This window comes from Condylura cristata, unplaced genomic scaffold (assembly GCF_000260355.1).
Source record: "Condylura cristata isolate star-nosed mole 26May11 unplaced genomic scaffold, ConCri1.0 scaffold00005, whole genome shotgun sequence".
Lineage (NCBI taxonomy): Eukaryota > Metazoa > Chordata > Mammalia > Eulipotyphla > Talpidae > Condylura > Condylura cristata.
In genome coordinates, this window is record NW_004567106.1 from 28,920,762 (window position 1) to 28,946,239 (window position 25,478).

A 25,478-nucleotide genomic window follows, 5' to 3' on the forward strand; every position below is an offset into this window, starting at 1 on the left:
AGCTGTTTTCCTTATTATTCAAGATTCATCAGAAATGAGCACTAATTCTAGGACAAGGCAGTGAAAGCTGAACTGCATAATTTTGGGTGTGTGATATATAAAAGGACTAGTTTTGGGGGGCAAATAGAAATCTTCTTTTGAAAAGCTAGGAGAACATTTTTTAACTTTTAAGGAGCACATAAAATAAATGCAACAAAAGAAGAAATCAGATTAATTATCAAGTGAAATAGAATTCTGAGTTGGCATTTGAGGCTGCCAGCATTATTACAAGAATCCCAGCGCTTTTGTTTTTATCTAAATGTCATATTTACTCTCATCTGTTCCACAGGAATATCCCAGTTGGGGATCCCTCAGGCTGGGTGAATAGTTGAGATATCCCAGGCTCTAGTGACAGTGAGCTAAGAAGCCAAGTCGGTATAGCTGAAGTGGATGGTCCTGAAACCCAAGGACACAGACTGACCACATTCTGACAGAGAAATTCCAGAAGGAGAGGTAAGCTCCAACAGATTGACCAGGCCTGCAAGCTCTGCACACATTCACCCACTTCCTGCTGAAGAGTGACCAGCTGTCCTGGCTTGCTCTGGATTGAGGATTTTCCCAGGATGCAGGATATTCAGTGCTAAAACTAGGACAGTCTGGGGCAAACCTCCCCCTGAGGCTTGCTGGCATTTTAAGCAAGAAGGTCTAAAGAGAGGAGAGAGAAATGAATGCAGCTTTTAGTTATACTTCTCTTGTCAGTATCAGCTCTAACAAAACACAATCTAAGGACAGGATTGGTTGGAATTGAGACACACCACCCAACATCCCTAAACACCCAGTTCCTCTTTTGTTGGTCAGTTGGAAGGTCTGTTAGGAGCAAAGGCACACTTTTAAAAGAATTTTGCTCTATTTTAGTACTTAGGATGTGAGAGGCTAAGTTCTTGAAATAGATCATTATGTGAAGACATGAAAAATACTTATTAAAAATTATGGTTCTACTTGTTTGATCTCTATAATTACTATATTTAAAACAGTTTAGAATTGGGAAATGAAAAAATCAAGATGCCAGGAGTCAAGGTTGTCTAAGTATGGGTGATTTTAAACTTGACTATTTTCTAAGGGTTTTGTTTGTTTGGGAGTTGGGGTTTTTGTTTTGGTAAATGTGACTAGAATGCTCTTATAATGAAAATAAAGAAGTAATAAGCGCTTTAGGTGCCTCAGTTTAGAAAAAAAGGTACATCTTTAGTAAAGAATAATTTGTACTAATTTAAATGTTATTCATTTACTTATTCATGACATCTAAGGTAAACAGTATAACTTTATTTGATAGATAATCTTAAAAACTTATTCCAGAATTCAAGTATTCACAGAGATGACCGTAGATGATTTGAATTACAGGCATCTTTTATTGCTGTTCTCAAAAGGCAGAAATGAGAAAAGCACTTTAATATGTTCTACACTTTTCAAAGTGCTTTTACTACGTATGACTTTATATACATACTGTTTCACGAGATGTGTTACAACCCTCATCTCTACCCTATGGGTAAGGAAATTTTGACACAGTGATGTGCAAGAATATATTTAGGTCCTGAACTTCCAGGCCTCTACTCAGAACTCCTTAAAAAAAGGGGCTAAGTTCCTTCAAACCAACAAGCATCCATTGACTTCCACAGCTAAGTGTTTAGTGCTACCCAAAAACCCTGGCAATAGAGTTGGCTGAAAAGGCGATAGTTACTCCCCAGTTCAGAAACAATCCTGGTCTGTTTATTCAATGTTGGTGACATTTCCCAGTCAGTCATTTCTCACTTTGGCTCTATGGACAAGGGTGTGTGAGAGGGTATTATTCTGCAGGTGACAGATGCCTCACTAATGTTGTGGGGAGGGCTTGTTTAAGCGTCTGTGGAATAGCATCAGCTCCTTGAGAACAGACTTTCTGAACTGCATGCCCCAGGCCTTGTGGTGCCTGGCACACTTAGAATGGACGGACCCCATGAAAAGAGATGTTCAAGCTTACTGAAACTGACTCCATCTTATGCTCAAGACTCCATTTTGTAGAACTTTTAACTTAAAATAAAGAACAAAAGACTACTTGCTGACTGGCAAGGACAATTTTCCAGCTACACATGACTTTCATTTTTCTATTTATTCTCGTCCTGGTAAATGAAGCCATTTTGAGTAAAAGCCAATGAACTCTAGGAAACATAATCTATTATCAGTGCTACATTTTGCATTTTTAGCCTTCACACCTGCCCCCATTTTTTTTCTTTTAAAACTTCCTGAAATGAAAATCCAACTGAGATCCATGGTATCAGTTGGACTTATACCTGAGCTTGTGCTCCCCAATTTGCAGATCTAAGTCACCCCTTCCCAAAGAAATGCTATTAGTTTAGTAATAGTTTTGTTATTATTGTATTTTAGTTTTTCTCAATCAACAGCAGTCACAGAGTACGCATCAATCTCTTTTCTTTAAAGGTCTTGTGGAATGTTGTTTAGTGATCAACTGCTACTTTGGTGCACCCCAACCCACTTTCCTTTCTCCTGGTCACTATGCTCCCATTATCTCAATGATATAGTACAGTGGAGGGATCCTAGTGGGGAGCTGAGGCCTGCTCCCCTGTGCAAGGGATAAACATATGAGCTAAGTGAGGATACTCACATGCTCTTACCCTAGACTTTGAATCATGCCAGAGTGACACAGGATTATCTAATGAGCCTGCCCACTAGTTTGGCTACTCGATCCCCAGATTTTCCCTGATACCTGTCAGGGAAAATTCCAGTTCTTCAGCTTTTCCATGGATTCTGTGATCTATCTATGTTTTCCATTCTTTCCATTCCAACCAATTACTTTCATGCTTCAAAAAACATGTATAGTTTCTGTTGCTAAAAATGAGAGATGAAGTTGAAGCTCATAAACCTTTGTTCCAATGCCACACATGCCCCAGCATCAGTAAGTGGCTTCCCCGGACACCTGGCTTTACTGCCATGAATTCAATCCCTTTTCTGTATGTGGAGATGAAGCTGCAACTTGTTGTAGTGAAAATTAATGAGATCATGTCCACAGAGATTAGGATTTCAGCGAGTGTTAGTTCCACCTCCTTTACAAGCAGACTGATAATTTCAAAAGGACTTGAAAGATTAAAAAAAATACTTCTAAAATTAATGTTTAGAATATTCAGGTGGCCTTTTTATGTTAAATGCTTGGTTGCTAACCTTACTCTTTCAGATGAAGGTTCACAATAGGAAGAAACCAACTAGGATAAACCTGAGTCTTATATATTCAAATGCCTGAAATGACAGTTTTTCACCACTAATTTCACACTCATTGGAGCATTTATTTGTTAGTCAGAGTCAGAAATTCATAAATTACTCTTTGAGAAGAATTTTTAGTTTTGAAGCAAGTATTTCCCCATATTTAAATTTGGAGTCATAATAGAACTCTCTCATTCTTTGTATTCTGTTGTAGCATCTGTGCTATACTTTATGTCTGTGATTTCACAACACTCCAGAAGGCAGGTACTACTTGGCCTATGTTAGGTATAGGAAGTGAGAGGTGCAGGGAGTGAGCCAACTGTCAACAGAGTTCAAGTTCAGCTCTTCCTGAGTCCCAACTATGTGCTTCCAATGCCTCTTCCACATTGCCTCACAGCCTAAGGTCATTACCACCCCCTCCTTGACAAATTACATTGAACAGGTGATTTATTTTATATTTGTAATTCCCCGGACAAGGAGCCACCCTAAAGCTAAGTGTACTCTTTGGAATGAAAAACAATGTTTACAAATAATAGCACAAGTTTTGTGGCTAGGTTTGAATCCTAGCCCTGCCACTTGCTAGCAAGATTTTTTTTGATTAAGTTATTCGGCTTATCAAGAGGTCAGTTTTCTCATCTGTAAAATGATGTAGGAAAAGAACATCGGACAAAGGGTCACTGGGAGAATTACATGGCATAATGCACATAGGCTGTAGGCACCCTAGGTAAATAGTAAGTCTTCAAAGAATACTGCCTATTACTATTACCACTTTGCTTGAATATCTCAACATGGTTCCCAAACAGTTCAACAATTTCCAAGTGATACGGATTAGAATTGCGATTTAGGATGTGTGAGTCAGGATTCTAACACAAGTGCTCTGTATCATCAACTGACAAAACAAACAGCAGGAGCTTATAAAAGTAATATGACTCCTGAAGCGAGAACTCCTGAGCTCACACCCCAGCTCAGGCCCTACAATCTCTGCTTAACTCAGTGAACTTGGATATGCCATCTGCTCACTCTGTGCTCTTATTTTCTCCATAAACTGGCATAATTGTATCCCAGAGTTGTTGGGAGCATCTAGGAGGATGCAAGCTATTAGTGTCCTGTAACCTGAAGAGCTGGGTTTGATCAATGTTTTTGTTATTTCTTATCAAGGAGATACTGAAAAATCAATTTGCATAAAGAACTATAGAGGTGTTAAATGGACTGCCTGAAAATGGCATGCTTATGTTACTGTTATTCTTGAGAGAAAAATATTTCTCTGTATCCATGTCTTTGTCATGGGTAAAAAAAAAAGATCAACAGGTCTCAATCCAACCCTTTTCTTTTATTTCATTTCCTTCCTGAACCTGCAGGCAGCTGAGTTTCACCTCCATCTGAAATGGAAAGGAAGCAGCCTTTTGTCTGAGCTGTAGAGAGAGTGCATGTGTAGAGCACATGTAGTGGCTTGGGTGTGTTTGTGTATTTAATCTGCTCAAAAGAAATTTCTATTCATATAAGTTAAATATTTATGGAAAGCCTTGGACTAGGCACTCAGGGCACAGAAGAAAAGATGCGACCCCTGGCCCTCTAATGCTCTGGATTTTAAACTTTTTAAAACAGTGAATGGTCAGAAGAAAGCCAAGTTTATGCTTCCATTCTTTAAAAAAGGTGAACAAAGGTCAGTTTCACTTACATCTTTCTAAAATCTAGTCATTTTAACATTTCAAACCATAAATTTTCAGGTTCTAGATGTACATGAATCAGCAGTTTATTCAGCAATTTAACTCTCACAAGAAAATGTCTCCCTGGTAAACAGAATCAGATGATGATTAACCCTTACTTTACATTGTTCATGCCTCTAAAAGTTAAATATTTTCCAGGCAGATATAAAGTAATTTGGCTAAGTGCCTACAGGCCAGTTTACCTGCTTGCTCAACAAAAAAAGAGGACTAAGCTTTTGACTTCAAGTAAGTTAAGGAGTGATAATCAGAGGCGAGGAAGACATCTGTGCTTTTAATGATGCTTGCACAACTGAATACTTGAAAGAAGAGATTTCAGACAGAAATGTATATAAATGTACCTTTTGATATATTTTCATTGTCAGTATAAAAACATAATTCTGAAAATAAATCATGTAAGCTCGACTTTTTTTTTAAATGCAAACCAAAGCACACGTTACTGACAGAGAACACAAGAATTTTTTTTATTTCCCCGATTACTCCTTTACTTATTAGGAAAATTACAGAAATGTTGTAGACAGAGGCTTAGGTCTCTTGGTACAACAGGAAAGCAAACTATGCTTTTATGAGGAGGCTGGATTTTTGTTGTTGCATTTTTAGATGAAAGATTTATGCTTATATTTTGGCCCATTTACAATCCATCATAATACTTTGCAGACAAAGTTATGCTCTTTTCCCAATGATCTAGTGACCTTAATCTCTAACATTTTGTGGTTTCCTGTTTGGGGAAATGATTGAACAGCAGCCTAAGCTGTTCCAGGCTGCACGGCGTTCCCAGTTGGCCGCTATCTGTCTTAGTTTTGAATGTTCTCCTGTTCACTAATCAAAAAAAAATTTTTTTAAGAAGCTTTTCCTACAGATGCTAAATCAATGAAACTCCTACAAAGCAGTCCCCCACACTTCCTCTTCTGGCTCTTTACTTATCATTCTTCTATTACAAACTCCAACATAACCAGGAGTTCTTTCTGCCTGAAGCAATTAACATAACTCACCAGGGCCTTTCTCTTAAACAGAAAAGAATTAATTTCACTAATATTCAGCTCAACATAAATTCCCAAGGGGCTCCCTAAAGCTCAACTGCAAAAGAAAACCTGAACTGCAGTTGTGGAGAGTAATGTTTAAGAAATGTTAAAATTATCCTTTTATGGACAATGCCTCAGCCCCAGGTGCCCATCACGCACACCTTTGGCCCTACTTCTTCCTGGTGATTTTGCAGGAATAGAGGACTGTAATATTCAGGAAACCAGAGTCCCCAAGGCCTGCCTGAGAAGACTGGAGGAAAGATAATGAGACCATTGAATGAAACAGTAGTCACTTCTGCAACTGCTGCTCTTCAAAAGGGATACATTTTGCTTGCCTTCTTAAAGAAAAGGGAAGACAAAGAAAGATGGAAACTGCACTTCAAATAAATAGCCCCATGTGCCTGCCATTCCCCTACCAGCTAGTTTGGCTGAATCAAGTAAAGAAAAATGATAATGAGCAACAAGTTTGAGTCAATGTTCAGTGATTACACAAATATTGTTCTTGGGCCAAAGAAAATGATCTCTGCTTATTTGCAACTTAACTCTAAATAATTTAGTTGCTTTTAGATAACAAGAAGCAAAGCCAATTTGAAAAGGATCCAGAAACCCATCACTCCAACCCACGGATCTTTGACGAAAAACTTAACTACATAGAACTGTCTATTTAAAACTACCTCTAATAGTGACCCACAATAATATTTTCCCTTTGCTTGAATAGGGAAAACTCTGGGGTCCCACTCCAGAAAACTCTGGGGTCGCTCTGCTTTCTGTTTCAGGCTCTCATAGTCCTCTTTCTGATCACTTTGTTTCTCAAAAATCTCCTCTGACTCTGTCAATAACTGGATTTAATAAACTCAAAGTGCCCTTGGAGCCCACCTGCCCACTTCCCCAGGTCCTCCAGAGAGGACTGTTCTTCCTGGTTGTTGAAGTGTCAACTTTGAGATCATACTAAGGACTATTTCCATAGTCTTCGATTTGTTTGCCAGTGTTATTATCCTACTCAAAGGTGGACGAGGGAGCTAATTTCTTTCTCTTTCCATATTATGAAATGTATTTAATTAACAAGTATACATTTACATACAACCCAATCACAGAGCAAACCAAAAATGCCATTGTTTATGGTAGTTACGGAGAAAATAATGAAGATAGTAGCCACATGTGATGGGTGCTTGAAAAATGGCTAATTTAAATTGAGATACCTGTAAGCTCAGATACATACCAGATTTTGAAGTCTTAGTACAAAGAAAAGAATGTAAAACAACTTTATTCTTAACCTTGACTACATGTGGATATGATAACATTTTGGATATATTGTGTTGAAGAAAATCTATTATTAAAATCCATCTCACCTGTTTCTTTTTATACTTTTAATGTCTTCCTGGAAAATTTAAAATGACATGTGTGGCTTGCATTCTATTTCTATTGGATAGCACTCATATACCTTGAGTTTGGTATATCCTGCAAAGAAAACTGGTCCCTTTGTCAACAGTTCCCAAATGATGTAACTTCCAAGGACAGCCTCTCTCAGAGAGGCAATCTTCAGTCTATGAGGTTGGACTAAGGAGACTGGAAAATATTTTGTGTGAAGAAGTGGCAGATGTTCCATCCACCTCAGTTAGGACACAGACAGAAACTGCAGGACAGTCCTTTGCCATCCTACTAGAGGGAGGGGGTGGGGTGAGAACAAAGAAAAGAGGGTGCCCATGGGTCTTGGGTAAAGGGCTATAGGTGAGGAGGTATGAACTTTTAGTCCTAAATCACATGCCTTATCATAATGAATGTTACTTCAATGAAGTGAATATTAATTGAAGTCAATATCAATATGTAATATTAATTACATATATATGTATATATATATATCACACAACTTAAAAAAATTAATAACATGCCATAAAGTTTAACTATTCAAAGATTTTGAGGTTAAAAAAAATAAACAGGGAAGCTGTGACTCCTGCCACGGTGTAGGGAGCTGGTGGTTTACTACCCTCTGTCCAGGCGGGAAAGGGAGTAGAGTTATCCTAAGGGCCACCAGACAGCAGGGTGGCCTTGTCACAGCACAAACGCTAAGCAACCTGCAAATGCCATCAACCTAGTAGTTCTTAGAAACTCCCAAAGGAACATGGTGAGTAGGGAGGGAGCCCTTGCAGGATCCATGAGCAAAGCATGGCGTCTTGGGGCTCTGGGCAGCCTGTGAGAGGCACTGGACCTACTGGCATCTTTCTAGAACCAACCTACCTCTAGTTAAAGAAAAACCTAGTTGGCCCTCCCTGGTGGCACAGGGGGTTAAAGCGCAGCACTAAGAATCGAAAGCCACTTCCGCATGAGTTCGATCCCTGCCTGCCCCGGAGGTGACCACATGGCGCGGCAGACCTCTCCTGACCCACCCGCTGCTCCCCTCAGCAGTGTACTTCGTCGATCTGCCTGTTCTGCTCCCCACTCTGTCTCTAGTGAACCCTCTCACTGCCCCTGCAACTCTGGCCTGTACCCCAGTTCTGTATGAATAAATAAATAAATCTTTAAAAAAAAAAAAAGAAAAACCTAGTTCTCTGTGAATGATTACTTGGCCTTTTTCTTAGGAGAGAACTGAGCATGACGGTAAGCAAGCACACATGCAAAGATGCGTGGGTCAGGGAAGTTGTTTTGACAGGTCAAACTTCCACCTGTTATTATAAATAAATGCACAGGTCAGTAGCCAAGGTAGTTGAAGGCTTCCAACCAGGCTGGCCTTCTCTAAAGGAAGGCAAGTACCCAGCATCCAGCTTTCTTTTACCCACTAAAACGAAAAAGAAAAAAGTCTATCAGATGATCTGTGCTCCTTATATTTTTACCTACACAGGAAAACCTGTGGTCAGCCAGGGTCAGTTTCCTCTGCCCACATTCCATGATGCTAGTAAACAAAATCACCCCAATCACAGTCATTTTTGTAAGTGTTCCTTTTTTTCCTTTCCAAAATGCCTACCCCCAAATTTGGTAAATAAAACATCTTTTTCTTTTTTCTTTCCAGAAAATATCAAGTAGACTCAAAAGGATTGTACAAATCACAGAAACAAACACAGGTATGTGATGAACACCATGGCGCTGACTGCCACAGGCAGTAGCAGGTATGTGATGAACACCATGGTGCTGACTGCCACATCCTCGATAACTTGCTGGAAAGAGCCCTAGACCTGCACTTAGAGCTCATGGCAAACACACTCAAAAGATGAAGGTGATGAGCCTGATGCTGATATTGGAAAAACTGAAATCCAAACCAAGGCACAGTGCACTGACTACATTCTGCTACAGCATCTGACATGAGACTTTCTAACATGCAAACCAAACAGGTGCCCCAGTGCCCATCTGCCTAATAAATATAAGTCAGGCCTATTTTTTTATTTCTTCCCCCTTTTTTTAGATTGATTTATTCATGAATGCAAGAACTGCAGTACAGGCTAGAGGTCTGGCTAGAGACAGAGTGGGGAGCAGAACAGGTAGATTTATAGATGAGGGGAGCAGCTGGTGAGATAGGAGCAGTCTGTTGCGCCATGTGGGTCACCTCCCTGGCTGGGGATCAAAATCGTGCTGCAGTGCCTGCGATAGCTTCATAGTGCTGTGCTTTAACCCATTGCACCACCTATTTTTTCCTATTTAATAAAAATCAGAGTTTTACTGTTTTCTTTCCACACCCCCATGGAAGGTGGTTGGCATACAAGGCCTTGGAGACCACTGATTTCTAATGTCCCTGTTCTTTAGAATATTTGTGTCATAGTATTGCTTCCTCTCTTGTTCAGTCCTGACATGAGGACTAATGACTGAGTAGCTACTGCAGTGTGCTAGCTTTTAATGCACAACAGATACTCATTGGATTGAGAAAGGAATTTTTTTCCACCCTTTCTCTATTTAGTCTTCTCAGTGTAAAGTCAGCTCCTGTAATCACCTCTGCTCAATAGCAGTAAAGGTTCATAGCACCTGTATTTAAATTTGCATTTCTCAGTTTCCTAATTTTTAGAGTTAGTAGAAATTTTAGAATTTTTAAAATCTTCACGTCAAATGGTATTGCCACATTTATTTTTTTCTCTTGAACCATACTCAACAGTCTATATATGGGTGACTTCAGATTAAATTTTGCTTTTCTGGTTGCCATAAGTCACAAGTACTTTCTAGTGTTCTGAGAATGAGGTATCTTCAAATACTAAAGCCTCCAAAAATGGTGATGGTGCTTATTAAGCAAAGCAATCTAAGATAAATCAACTCACACAATAACATGTATTATTAAATGGCCTAATGAAATAAGTAAGAAAAAATAAAAAATACACACTGGTTTCCAAATGGACACTTCGTCCCAATATATTTTTAAAGGATAAAGGAGTAAAGCTGTCAAAACACAGCAAGTTCAAATGAAATCAAAGTCTGTCCCATAATTTATGGACATTTTTGCCTTTTTATTCATTGATGTGCTTACAAACTAAAGAATCCCATAACTATGCCTCATTTAAAACAAGAATGCTCCTCTTGCGCTTTGATTATCGCTGATTCAGGTAAAACGAATTCACAAGGAACTCTGCAGAATAAATTGGGTTTGGAAAGTACACTTTTTAAAAAAAATCATTTATTTATGCATACAGAATTGGGGCACAAGCTAGAGGTGCAGGGGCCATGAGAGGATTCACCAGAGACAGAATGGGGGGCAGAAAAGGTTGATTGATGTAGATTGCTGAGGAGATCAGTAAGCAAGTCAGGAGAGATCTGCTACATGCCATGTGGATCACCTCCCTGGCCAGGAATTGGCTCTTGCTGAAGTGGCTTTAGCTTTGTAGTGCTGTGCTTTAACCTGCTGCACCACCAGGGAGAGCCTGAAATGTACACTATTTTTATTTGCTGGTTAAGAAACAGTTGCTTATCGATAGGGTATGATTACATAAAACAAATGTGCAAAGATTAGCTTCCCTCTCTTCAGTCATGCATCACTGGGAGTTTCTTCTTCCCCCCAGCAGTTTGTCATGAAATGGCACTAGCATTTTCTTCATTGTCTTCAAAGGATTTGGAAGAAAAGTGATCACATCAGCTTACGGTTAACAAAGCCAGACTTTTCCCATCATGGTTTGATGTGAGCAGAAAATCCATCTAAGCACTTGAAGAATCTGGCCCATTTTAGTGTTAAATTGGTCATGGTATGCTGGACATTTATCAAATCTAGTTTCCTGGCCACTATTACCATGGACATTTTGCTATCAGCAGATGTTATTAAGGAAAATGCCACAAGCAATTAGAATGACTGCTAAAATGAGTTAGATAGACTAGAAATATTTACCTTTCAAACTTCTAAGTCACATCCATTAATCAGGAAATGCTTATTTCTAAATGAAGATCTTTTGATAGCCCTGGATAAGTAAATAAAACTCTAATGACCTGGGTGTTAAGTTTTCAGACTAGTGGTGAAGCTGAGAAACATTAAGAGTCTGGATTTGAAGATGCAATTAGTTGAAATTTAATGAGCTGCAGAATGATAAGTGACAGGGAAATGTAACTTTATATTTACAATTTCCTGACTAGATGAACTTTAAGCACAGCAAAGTAATGCCTGCCCAGTGCAACTTAACCTTTAAAGCACAAATATGTGCAGGTAAGAAGTGGCATTTGGAGATGGGTCCTCCTAAAACTGTAGCAGCTTTTCAGACAACTTAGCAACCAGGGGTAACTTCAAGTCCAAGAGCAATATTTGGATTTGGATCCAAATGGCCTCTTCGTAAAGAGCTTAGCTCCTGTTTGGTGAAATAATGGTTTCACACAGGATATACAGCCCCCAACACACACACACACACACACACACACACACACACACACACACTTTGTGCCTCTCACACACTTAAATTTTGAAAATATAGCCCATATACTTTTCTAAGAAGGGTAAGAACAAGAGAGAGAAAGGTAGGTTGAAAACACTTCAGAATTGTTATATTGCTAAAGAGCAATATAACTTCTTGATCAAAATAGACTAAGAACAGGGGATTCAAAGCAGATAGCTCTTATAGCAAATGGGTGGCATTTCCTAGATGCAAGAGATGACCTATCCACCCCCTGCCACCTTTATTAATTTCAAATATATATTAATTAATATATTAATGTATATATATTAACATATTAATATAAATATTAATTTGAGATATCTCTTGTAATCAATGTATGAGAGTGCTTTTGCTTTTGTTTCCTAAAAAAAATGCTGCTAAATAGGGGAAGAACAAAATACAAATAATACAACAAATGGTAATTAAAGTGGTGTAACATTTGCATTTGTTATAATTAAATATAAGTTTATTGTAAAGAAAGCTATGTTATAAGTCAAAAGAACATCTGCCTGTCTATTCTTATTTTTCATCCTGCCCTCCTTTCCTCTCTCCCTATCTCCAGATTTATTTCAGACTATTAATTTTTAGCTGTTGTTCTACACAACTAAATCAGAACCTTTGGTGGAGTGGGCCATGATTAGGTATTCTTTAAAGCTCCCCGAGTTCCCCTACTGCAAAGGAAGCAATGAGAATCTCTGTGGTAGTGGAAATGCAGTTTCAGAACAGCAGGAAAAGGGAAAGGAAGTAAAGCATATTAAACATTAGACTGTCTACCAAGCCTTTTATCACTTCCTCTGTTCCCATGATGATTCCTTCCTTATTAAGGTGTTATTGAAGACCTATGGGGTGCCAGGGACTGTGCTAAGTGAACAACCAAGGAGGTAAGAGGACTGCCCTTATAAAGTTTATTGTCTTGAGATAGACAGAATTTTACAGATTAGGAAGTAAGAGGGAAAATTTAAATTCTAGGCAGCTTGACTTCTGACAGTGAATGCATGTCAATGCTACCATTAGGGAACTCTAACAAAATAAGATTTGTAAGATAAATTTGCTGCCCAACAGTGAACATAGAGAGTCAGGTATGAACATATTATTTTAGTGACCAGCCATTTGGTGTTGCATAATAAATTTCTATCAATGAGGAAAACTGATGAAATTCTCTATGAGAGCAGGTCAGTACCTTTGCCCTGAATGGGATGCCTCATAATTCAATGTAGTTGAATGGAGCAACTTTAAAAGAATTGCCACACTGAGCTGTAATGATGCCCCAACAAGGTCAATCAAATCTTCTGCAAAGCACTCATTTTATTATGTATATTTGGTATAGGCCAACAAATAAATTTTAACATTTTTAGCTCAGTAATAATAGTAAACAGACACCCACAAAAGTAACAGTCTCCTAAGAACTAGTATGTGACCAATTTGATTGAGTCTAACAGTATACTTCTCCTATGTCCCAACTTCTGTATTTTACAAAAAGAGAACCTAGAATGTTTATTTAGAACTTCCTTGATTTTGGATTTTGGAAAATGTTTTAACCCATATGTATGTATCTCAAAATAATACACTGTGTCTCTGATTTATACTATGTGTATAGTCTCTGTAATAGGCTGATCTCATACAAAATTATGTTCCTAAGAATCCTCATGCTTTTGCATCTACCTATAGTATAATAATTTCTATTAATGAAAAGTAAGAACTAATACCATATAACTCTTCAGAGAAAATATATAGAACTAAATCTTTATTACTTTGTGTTAGGCCATGGTTTCTTAAACATGACCTCAAAGCATAAGTGACAAAAACAACAACAAAAAGAAAAACCAAAGTGAGTCTCTCAGCTTCAGGGGACATCACCAAGAAAATGAAAAATTACCCACAGAACATGAATAAATATCTGCAAATCAAATATCTGATTAGGAACGTATACTCAGATTACATAAGGAAATCCTACACTCAACCACAAAAAGACAGCACCATTAACAAACTGATGAGGATTTGGACAGACACTTCTCCAAAAAAGAGAGGAAAGGAAGTACCCAAGAGCACGTGGAAAGACATGCAGCAGAATTTGTGATCAGACACCCCCATAAAAACTACAGTGGGATAGAGCTCACACTCATCAGGATGCTTAAAATCAAAACACTGGACAAAAATAAATTTAGAAAAGGATCTGGACTAAGTGTATCTCTTGTTCATGGTGGGTGGAATTGTACAATGTTGCAGTCTCATTAGAAGTTCTTCATACAGAGTTACCCTGTGATTGAAGAATTCCTCTCTGAGGTACATACCTAATGGAAGTGAAAAGCTATGCCCACATATAAACTTGTACATGGATGCCCACCACAGCAATGTTCATAATAGTCATAAACTGGAACAAGTGAAACATCCCTCAAATGATGGATGGATTGTTCAAAATGTGGCACAAACCTGCAATGGACCATTATGTAGTACTAACAATAAAACCCAGGGACTGATGCACACTACATGAATGAACTTTGAAAACATTATGTTAAGCAAAGGAAGCCAGCAGTGATTTTAGAAGTAATATACATGGCAAGTCCAGATACCTAAAATGCCTCAGTCATTATAATTTCAAATGGTATGCTCTGTCCATCTCTCTTTCTGATATTTTCATTATGCACATGTTAAATCTTTTGGATTTGACTGTTATTTTGTAGATATTCCATTTTAGTTCAGTGTTTGTTCTTTTTGTTTTAAAGTTTTAGAACTTCCTATCATCATATCCTCAAGATTTTTCCTCAGTCTTGTTCAATCTGCTAACAGAGAGTATTTCCTTGCTCCACAGGGAAGACTGGAGCTGCAGGTGAAGATTTTCCTTCTTTCAAGCAGGTCAGGCTCTGATCAAATCATAGCAGCTCAATGTCTAGTAAAAAGAGGTTCCTCAGGGCAAGCCTTATTGGAAAAAAAAAACAAAAAAACCCAGAATGCTCTGGCATATTCCAAAATTATTACACTACCCTCCTCACCACACCTACTTAGTTCAAACCTTCCCTAAAAGAGGGGTTTTTTTTCTTTCTCTAATATTCATAGTCAGGTACTAAAGAGTTCCTGGAAATAAACCTCACAAAATAGTGGTGACTTTAATGACTGAGTCCCCTTGAAGTTCCCAACTCTCACATTTATCCATATTGAGCCACCAGTAGCTTACAAGTTACACTTCAGGTTTTTCCACCCCAGCACTGGTTCCTGAAGAGGCTTGTGTTCAGATAAATTGTGATTCTCTGTAACCCACCTATCACTCCAATTTGTGGGGAAGGAAATTGTTATTCTATGATATCACTTTGCTCACAGATCTAAGAAGAGTTGTTGATTTTGTCAGTTTGTTTAGTTTTTATGTGTTAGAATAGAGTGATAACTTCTGTGCTTCTTACATGCCAGAAGTCTGTTGAGTCTTTATTATTTTTGTATTTTCCAGGATTTCCTGTCTAACTTTTGTATATAGTAGATGCTTAAGAATATTTGCTAAGGGTCTTTCTGGTAGTATAGGGATTAAGTCTCAATGCTATCAAGCTATCATCAGCACTGCAACATGATTTTGATTTCCAGCCCAGGAGGTGACCCACATGGCACAGTAGACCTCTCCTGTCTCGCCTGCTGCTTCCTTCAGCAGTATATCCAGTAGATTTGCCTGTTCTACTCTTTACTCTCTCTGGTGAATCTCTTGCCACCACCATATCCCTCTGCCCCCCATACAGCTCTGGTCTAGACCCTAGTTCTTGTATGTACAAATAAATAAAAACATATCTTTAAAGGAAAAATATTTGCTAAAATGTGTTAAACATCACAAGTAGTAGTTTATATATATATATATATATATATATATATATATATATATAAGTAGTCTATCTTTTGAACTTTTCTAAGTGTTTTTACATTCATAATCTATTAAATCTCGTAAGAATTCACACAAAAAACCCATATGAGGTTATTATGGGGAAGATATAGGTACAGACACAGAACATATTCAGAATGTATATTCCCTGAGAGAAACACAGTTACTGAATGGTAGAACCAAAATTCAAACTCAAAATGCCTAACATAAGAGCCAGGCTCTTTGTCCCCGCTATATCTGAGGGTCCTGTCCTGGTGAAATCATGACCTGACTTAATCATGGAGAATTCCCATAGCCCAACAAATTACTTCTAAATTGTTAAGTGATATTTTAATTTATCAACCAAACATGTGAAATAGTGCACTGAAAGGAGAATGATTCTGAATACACATTCCCCATAGTTACTTACAAGGAAAAGATTATGTTTTTATGTAAACTACACAAAATCTGTTATGTCAGATGTTTTTTACCAGTCCCCCAAAACGAAAGTTTTGCTTAGCCCATCAGATATATTCCATATTGGCTAAAATGAATCTAGTACTGGAAAAGGACACCTGTGTTCTTCTAAATAGAAATTCATGTATATTTTCTATGAAAAATTAACACTGATTCTTATATAAATAAAACTCTGAGGGCACTAATGTTTTAAGCCAACTTATGTTGTTCTGATTCCACTGCATATATATTGAGGTTGACCAACATCATCTGACAAGTCAAAGATAACCACTGCCATGTGGGCTATGGCAGCTGTTGCAATGCAAATGCAGTCTGTTTTAGCAGCAGCCACTTTCTTGGTCTGCATTCAGACTGACTGCATACTTCTCTTTGTGCATGGAAACAGATTTTCTGTATCACTATTCTCATTTTCTGTCAATTAATTCAGAGTCAAAAAATTCTGATTTCACTGGAATTTATATAGATAAGTCTAGGATCCATGGGCAGCAGAAACAGAAATATTTCCATATTCAGATGCAAGACCTAATTAGTATGTTCTGCTTTATCAATCAAGTGGTGGACACTTTATGGTGATTAACCAGCATCAGGCAAGTTTAAATAATCAGGCCAACTATATGCTTCACCCCAACCTTCCTTGATCGAGAAAGGAATAAAATTCTAGTTAAATTTACACAGTAAGAAAATATAGTTTTCAAAGGCACATATAAAGGTTCATGGGAACTTCCTTGCCTGCTAGAGCACATTATTTATAACTTGGAGCACATTATTTATAACTTGGAGAAATGAGTACTAAGCTCTTTTGAGGTTAATGAATTTTTGAATAACAAATACTTAATGGCGCAATGGGTTAAAGCACTGCACACTATGAAGCTCTTATAGCCACTGCAGTGTGAATTTGATCCCCAGCCAGGGAGGTGAACCACATGGCGTGGCAGACCTCTCCTGTCTTGCCTGCTTGCTCCCCTCAGCAGTGTATTACAGTACATTTGCCTGTTCTGCTCCCCACTCTGTCTCTGGTGAATACTCTTACACTCCGATACCTTTTTTTTTTAAAAAAAAAGGAGTAGGCAGACAAGTTTACTAGATAAATTTTTAGTATAGCAATAACTTATAGGAAAACTGATTTTTTAAAATTCATTTGTTGCTGACATCTGCTCAGATAGTGCTGGAACAAGAGCCCATAGTGACAGTGGAGGATGTTTAATATGATGAAAGAAGTAGAGACAACATAGAGTGACGACAAGAGGCCAACAAGCAATGCTTTGTGAAGGTGTTGGAGAAGACTTCAAGCAAGCAAGCAAGCACGAAAGGCTATTATGTTCCCCAAAAGAACCAAGCATGAAGATGGTTGAAATGCTGACCTCATCTAGTTAGACCTATTCTTTCCTAGCTAGTATTGTATCAAGTTCTAAAAATTTATAAAATGATTTTAGTCTCTATGCCATTGGCCTTAATATTTTCAGAAAGGATTGTATGTGTAGGTACTCAAACTCCATATACTCTTGGAAGAACTCAAAACAGGCCATCTAGGTCTGTCATCTTCTAAGGGTATGTCTACTCAGGGACTCCCTGAACATTGCCAAAGGTTTAACACTGAAAAATCCCAAGGAACACTATTTCTAACATAAACATTGTGGAAATGTGTATCCCTAGTGCCAGAAAATGGCAGGCAGATGTCTTAGTCAAATAAAACAGTATATCACAATGATGTTATGATAGATGAAAATGAAGATCTTGAGAGAGGGACTTTGAGCTGGTAACTGGTACGATGTGTGTTGGCTACTGGCTATCCTGTGTTTTGCTCATCTCCAATGTTAGAGGACATAGAGAAAGAGTGGATGGCCTCAGACAGTGGTCTCTGCCATCAGCACCCTAATCTGCAGAGTTGCCCCAAAAACCAAGTCTAAGGACAGACAGTAACAAGCTGGGAGGGTCTAAGAAAGAAGTGAGGTGAGCAGGAAAGAAACTCACAGGAAATCATTCCGCTGTGCTGCCTGTGTTTGGTGTCACCCCTCACAATGAGAGCTCTAAGAGTCATGCTCCTTTGTCTGACCCTTTGGGGTTTCCTTTCCACCATTCACTTCTCTTTGGAAACTTAAGCAACAGATCAGGCAGAAAAACTCAAGCAGATAACATAGTGTTTGACTTTACAAGTCTCAAAATAGGGACACTTTTTCATTCATCATTTCAACAGCCTAGCACAAGGTTTGGCTTAAAGCAGATACTGAAAAAACTATGATTGAACAATGCAAATGAATATAACTATCCAAAAACACATTTTATAACAACCAGTTGATTCCATTTATCACTAACTTCATTGGGATTAATATTATAAAGAAAACAAAAAGAAAAAAACGACGTTCACAGGGCCAGTGTTGGCTCTGCTATATTTCTTTTCTCAAAAAATGATGAGTGGGCATGTGCCAAAGAGAATGGCATCTTCAAGAATTGTCAGGGGAAAGTAATGTAAATAAAAGGACAAAAATAAAATAAATCTCTTTAATTCAAAGAGACTGGACAACAAAATAGTAAAAGTAAAAAAATGTTCAGAGTCAAATTACAATTAAAATCCCCTCCATTCTGAAAGGAGGTTCTAAAAGAGTAACTTAGATAACTATCTTACCTTATAATTATTCATGATTTCAGTTAGCCACGGCTTAACTGATTGTACTGTATCTTTTCGCAAGTACTTTTCAACTTCAGATCCATCGTTAAAAGTCCGGTTCCCCACATGGATGGCTTGTCTCACTTGAGGAAGGGACAAAAATTTCCCATAGTAACTTTGGTCCTCAGGTTCCTGGCAGAAAAGGACATCAGAAAATTATTAGGAAACATGACTAGGCCATGGTAATAGCTTCACACTTCACATAATGCTACACACTGGTATTCACATATAGGTAAACCAATACACATATACTTATATGTGGGTCATATACCATAATGAACAAGTTAGCTCTGACAGTACTTTTCACTGATCCCCACCCTGAAATTTTTACTTTGGGGCTTTTGAGGTAATGGCAATTTTACTAACTACTAATACTGAAGATCTGACACTCTCAGAGCCACTTTATGATTTTCAAATGCTCAATTTTCCTTTTTGGAAACTAATCTTTTGCAATCATTGTATCCAATGAGCAACCCTAATCAAGACAAAGGCAGGGAAACCAAGAAAGGTAAGATTATCAAACTCAATTTCCTCCTTGGAAAGAAGGTCAAGGGACCAGATGGGGCGGTACATGAAAAGCTGATTTCTTTTCCACAGTCTGTTGTTTATTGAAAACAAACACAGTCATAATAACTAAGGGGAAAATACATCAAATGTAAAAACAGATGACTAATTTATGAAGGACATAAGATGAAAAGTTGTCCATGAGCCATATTTTTGGAAATCTGCAATTAGAGCTCTGTAATATTCATTTCATTAAAAGAAAAAGTAATAAGTGCTCTTTTAAAAGGCTACAAAATATTTAAAGAGCTTTTAGAGTTTAAACTCAAAAGCTGTGTATCATCAATTTTTGCTGTGAATACATTGATTTGTAAAGAAAAAAATAACAGAAAATTTTGTTTCTCTCTTGACTACCACATGTTTTTGTGTTGGTAGTTTCCAAAGCCAAAACCACAGGGCTGCTGAATTCCATTGAAATTAGTTTTACATTTTATTTACAATGTAGTTCATAAATAAGGCATTTTAAAAACAGAATGCTTTGTCTTATACACTAGACAAAGATTATACAAATTCAAATCCTCATTTAGCTCCCTTTGTCTTATTTGATTAATTCTACACAAAAGGCATCAACTTTGACCTACTTTTATGAAAGAAACTGCTTGAATATTTTGAGAAATATTCCAGAGGGCTTGAATTGAGGGCCATATTAAATGCACAAAACACTTTAAGTTAAAAGAAAGACAAAGCAAATATTTTCATAAAGACTTTGGCTGTTTTGATTATCCAAGTTGTCTTAAGTACAGAACAAATAATGCAAGCATTTTCAGGAATCTCACTACAGGCTTGGACTCTGGGACCTGACACTCAGAACTTCAAGCTTGACTTCCATCCTTCACAAAAGAACCTCTATACCAAACTTTAGTGGGAGAGAAATAGTGTAACTCTGAAACAGTTTTGAGTTATCCGAAGTATCACATATTCTCAATGAACAGATTATAATGTTTACATTGATGGAGGAAAACCTTATAGATCAGTAGAACAACTAATGCAAGATATTTGTTTAATAGAAAATCAGTTGTATTTCCTGAATCAGAGGAATTCTGTTTCTACCAAAAATTTTATGCAACCAATATCATTGGTCTTTAAATGCTTTCATTACCGTGCACTGTAAAAGGTTGTAGTAATTAGAACATCCTGTGACATTCTGGAAATAAGAAGGATCACTCGTTAAGTCTCCATCTAGCAGTTTGTCCAGGACCTAGGTTGGGAGAGAAGGGGAGAAAAGGTGTAAAACATTAGTGTGGGTAAACATATACAGGGGAGAGAGGGAGGATGGGAGGTGGTAGTTAAAGGAAAAGGTCTGAATATAAAATTATAGATTGATTATGGACTTTAAAAAAAAGTTGGAATTATTAACAGATAAGGTAAGGGGAAGTATAGGGTCACTGAAAGAGGAGGTTACAGAACCCAGGGACCACGTATTAAAATAATCACCAGAACTGATAACATGAATAATGATGGAGAATGTCAATAAGGCAAGAGCTAACAGGTTCAGAGAAAGGGGAGTAAGTCATGAGGTGGCCCATCACTACAAGTGTGTGTGTGTCACGTGAGGTCATGAGATTCACCGTTCAATGCTTTAGGAGGGAGAGTCATGATCTGGAAGCAGCAGTGAGGAACTAACACTAACTGAAACAAAGAACACAGAAGTAAGAGAGAGAGACAGCACCCATTTGAGAGAATCTCAGGGAAATAGCACCCTCAGGGGAGAAGCAGGAATGGGGCAAACAAGATGAAATGCCTACACATAGAGTTTTAAAGAGGTCTGGGTAAATGATTTTAAGAAGTAAATTCCGAACATTTTAAAACCACGTATTAAGTATGCATTTAGTTTTCTTAGTCAGGTATTTCTTCTCACCTCCGTACAGGTGAGGAAACTGAGGGATATAGAGGTTAAGTCACTTGGTCACTTGTTACACACACACATGCGCGCCACACACACATACACGCATCTCAGTAATAGACCATAATGTCTCCTAGTCTTCAGTTTCTTGTGGTCATGCTTTTGGGTTTAATATGAATAATTTCATATTAAATAGACTATGTAATAGAATAATTTTCTTTTTCAAACATGATGGAATCTATCCAGGTTACTGTTGCATGCTGTTAGGGAGCAAATATTAACAGGATCCTCAGGATGGAAAGGTGGATGCTAGGAACTTTAGCAATGCAATCCATTGCCTGGGGCTACTGAATCTGACTGTGCAGAAGGCATGACATGGGGTTTTCTGGCTGAGGTGTGAGAGGGAATAGGTGACCTAGCTTGCTTGGCAAATTGGATGGCCTGCCTCAAAGCAGTATTTAGAGAAATGACCCCTTTTTATACTCACACACTGGTGGTATCTATTCACAGAACTGTGTGAGCCCAGAGAAAGTGTGTTTTTCAAACCTATTCACCCAGAGTTGGCACCGTATGTTAATCCCTAATGCAGGCAGCATTTTGGAATTTATTTTTATAAATTATCTTCATCATTGGGAATACAAATCCAACATTTAAGAATGAATTTAATTACAAAATTAACAAACCACTTGCTGTCAAGTGGTATATGGTCAAGTTTTGTGAATTCTAGTTTCTGATCCAAATTTGTTTCTCAAAGTAACTCTGTGACCCAGAACATCATCACAACTAGGAAGACAATATAGAGATCAGTCTTCTTCCAGAACTGGAAATTTTTATAGAATGCCATTACATTACTATAGAAGAATATACTGTGTGGCTTGTGATTTTGACATTTGTATTCTGTGGAACTTCAGCAGTTTTTGCACTAATTGAAACACATTTTATCACCACTAGTTTCTTGCTTTCCTAAGTAATTTTTTCTGTTTCCTTTGAAAAAACAAAGGTCTTTATGTTTTAACTTATCACTCAAAATATGAACATTGGAATAATGTTCTCAGGTAATATTGCTACCTTCAAGAATTCTGGGCAGGTTTTTTTTTTTTCTCTTTTTTCAGATGAAAAAAGAGCCTTACTGCCCATCTTCTCCTTATTTCTGAATACACAAAATGTCTGAGCATTTTCGGTTGTTACACCATGTGCCACAGACATCTTTCTGCTTTCTCATCCCTCAGGGCCTATCAAATGTTCTTGCTCTTGACATTACTAATCCCTGTATGCTTTTTCAAAAACATATCAAATCTCTCACATGCAGACTGTTCTGGTGTGACATAAAATTTGATATTAATTCTAAATTCTAAAAGTTCCTTTTACTGTCTCTATCTCCCATAGCAGACAGCCTAAAACCTGTTTTGAGAATATTTTCATTGAAGTTAAAGAATCCTCTATGTCCCCAATAAGGTCCTTCTTCCTATGCATTCACAACTGCACCAGCAATTCTGAATCCACACTCACCAGTCACATCTGCTGTCCTGACACAGAAAGGAGAGCCTGTTAGCATCCTGCAGGATGACTGGGAGCTCCCTGCACTCTCTATTTGCACAACTTGCCACTATCAGAATTCACAGCAAGGGCAGTCACTGCCTTGGGAAATTTCACATAGTGCCCTACATCCTCCTTGAAGGTGGACATAACTTTGTGCTAACCCCCCCCCCCAAGATTTGTTTATATATCTCCTGTTTCTGATCTGAACAGGCTGGCTTGCAGTGCCTAGAAGACTATTACTCCCAGGCCTTATAGAACAATAATGCCATTAGGCAAACTGTTACAGGATGTGCTTCCAATAACAAAAAGATTAAAGTCCTCAAAATTCAATCCTTGCCTCATTTACTAATGTGTCAAATACAATGGCTCCATAGTAATGGTGGAAAATCCCCCTAAGGAAGATTTTCACAAGATCTTTGTCTGTGTTGGCAAAAACCCAACTTCCTGTCTCCTAATATTCTGTATAGACTTACATTTTAAATAACAACCAAAAAAGGGGTGTGTGTAAAGAATATTATCGTATTATTCGATTCTCAAACTCAATTTTAGGACAGCAAAGTAACAATACTTACAAAGCCTATGGTTCTTTGTAATAGTTTCAAATTACCACACTTTATACTCTTTGTTCTTGACACACAGGAACATGTGACATTTGTTACATTTGGTGGTCACTTCCAGCTGAAATGCTGTGTTTGGATCATGCACTTTTGAAGGGTTTAGAGCATATGTTGAAGCATATGCATCCACTTTCTAGGTCGCCTTTCTTCTGATTTCCTTATGATAGGGTATGCCTTTAGGGCCTCCACAGCATTTAAGGAAATCAAAACAGTTAATGAAAGACACAGTTCAATAAACACCCCAAGGTGATCTTAGGATGAAAATATAGCCAAAGTAAATTCCAAGAAACAGGGACAGTTCTTTTTTCATTACCAGCCTGCTCCTGTCACCTCCCCATCTTGGGCAGCAAGACAGATAAACCTTCTCTAATGACAACAATAACAGAGCCTGGGCATCCAGGCTCCTAGGACCCCCTCAGATGGTTCTCATTGCTCCAGGGCATGCAGCCCACCCCCCAACTCACTTCAAAGGCAAGAGCCCACTTCTCCTCCTGGATGTATTTTATGCACTCATCACACTGCTTCTGGAAGTACTTTCTTTGCTCCTCATCCAACAAGCCAATTTGGTATAGGAATGCTGCATAACCCCTTATGATCTGAGAAGAAAAAAGACAAACGCAAACACCACAGGGAGAGAAAAGAGACAAGTTAAGGAAAACCATTTACTTGGTGATTGTAATTTGCTGATCTTGTGCTGAAATTAGCCAAGCAAGATACTAACACATCCACAAACCACATACCACACAACACACAAACAACACAGACAGCTATACCCACACAAATGTATACACACCAATGCACAGACACACATACACATAGAGCACACAAAACACACACATACAAAAGAAACACAAACAACTACCACACAACAACACATAAAACATATAAACAGATACATATACAAAACCCAACATGCACACACTTGTGCTCACAACCAACTTACTGACACCTTAACCTTTGAAAACAATTAGAAGACTTAAGTTATTAGCAAGTCAACTGGGCAAAATCATCTTTTTTATCAAGCGAAGTCTTGAGGAAAGACATTAAAGCAAGGGGAGTCTGTCATGAGATCAAAGAGGATGTAATCTCCTAAGGGAACAAAATGGAGAGGAAGAAGCAGACACCTACAGATTCAGGATCAGAATAAGCATCTCCAAGGGCAATTCCTTTCAAGTTGATCTTCATCTCCATCCTGGGGTTGAGGATGTGGATATAGTGTGCAATGGCTGGTACGTATTTCCCTGCATAAGACTGGGAAGGGTGAAAGTTAAAATGAACCATCACAAACTGATGTTAGTAAACTTACATGTTTAGGTTAATTAAATAACAACGAAACAGCAATATTTCCACATGAAGTGTATTATGTATGTCTTCATGTCACATTGTAAATTCCACAATAGTAAAGATTCCGTTTCTCACTTCTATTGTTGTTCCCAATAGTATCAAGTGACATGCTAGTCAAAACTTGGTTCAAAAAAGCAGTGAACATGTAGTAAAAATATTCTAATTTCTTTCCAAAATAAAATAGCATGGACCAGTGAACACAATTTTGCCACTAAGAGGATCTTTCTTACCAGAAAGTTCCACTAAAAGCTTTATTCAAAAAGAAAAAAACTCAATACCAAAATTAAGATTTTGAAACACATATAATATGCAAAAATTGAAGTTTACATATATTAAAGGAAGAGGAAAATAATATTGATTGGCCACTAAAAATTTGTTACTTGAAACTATACTTTGTTTTCATTTTTTCCAACATAAGGTTCTTTCTTGATTTCAAAATATTTTGTGAACACCATTTCCCTTGACAACATAATAATAAATTTGCTCTTAGACGATGCTGAAAACAACAACAACAACAACAAAACTACCATTGGTTCAGTAATGTTTACAAATAATTATTTTTTTAATCAAAAAGTTGACTTCTTGATATCTCCACTTGTATGTCCAATATTAAACATCACATGCTCAAAATGAAGTTCCCAATCTACAGCCTCTATTTTGGTTGATGCTAACTAACTCTGTTCTAAGCTGTTCAGACCAAAAGTGTTGGTGGCATTCTTTATATCACTGTTTCTTACACTCCCCAAAGGCCATGAACCATTCTTGTTCACTCTACCTGTTCTATGAAAATATGTCTGG

The 25,478-nt window shown here is 37.7% G+C and overlaps 1 protein-coding gene across 2 annotated transcripts in view; it reads right to left on the reverse strand.

Annotated features, from left to right (window-relative positions):
* The window catches only part of CPVL (carboxypeptidase, vitellogenic-like), a 113,559-nt gene that overhangs the window by 26,871 nt on the left and 61,210 nt on the right, over nucleotides 1-25,478 (reverse strand). For both annotated transcript variants that reach the window (XM_012721058.1, XM_012721059.1), the window contains exons 8-11: nucleotides 24,465-24,587; nucleotides 23,801-23,932; nucleotides 20,437-20,535; nucleotides 18,735-18,908 (exon numbers count right to left, since the gene is read on the reverse strand). In XM_012721058.1, the coding sequence (XP_012576512.1) occupies nucleotides 18,735-18,908; nucleotides 20,437-20,535; nucleotides 23,801-23,932; nucleotides 24,465-24,587 (528 nt within the window). The remainder of the gene's footprint in view (nucleotides 1-18,734; nucleotides 18,909-20,436; nucleotides 20,536-23,800; nucleotides 23,933-24,464; nucleotides 24,588-25,478) is intronic.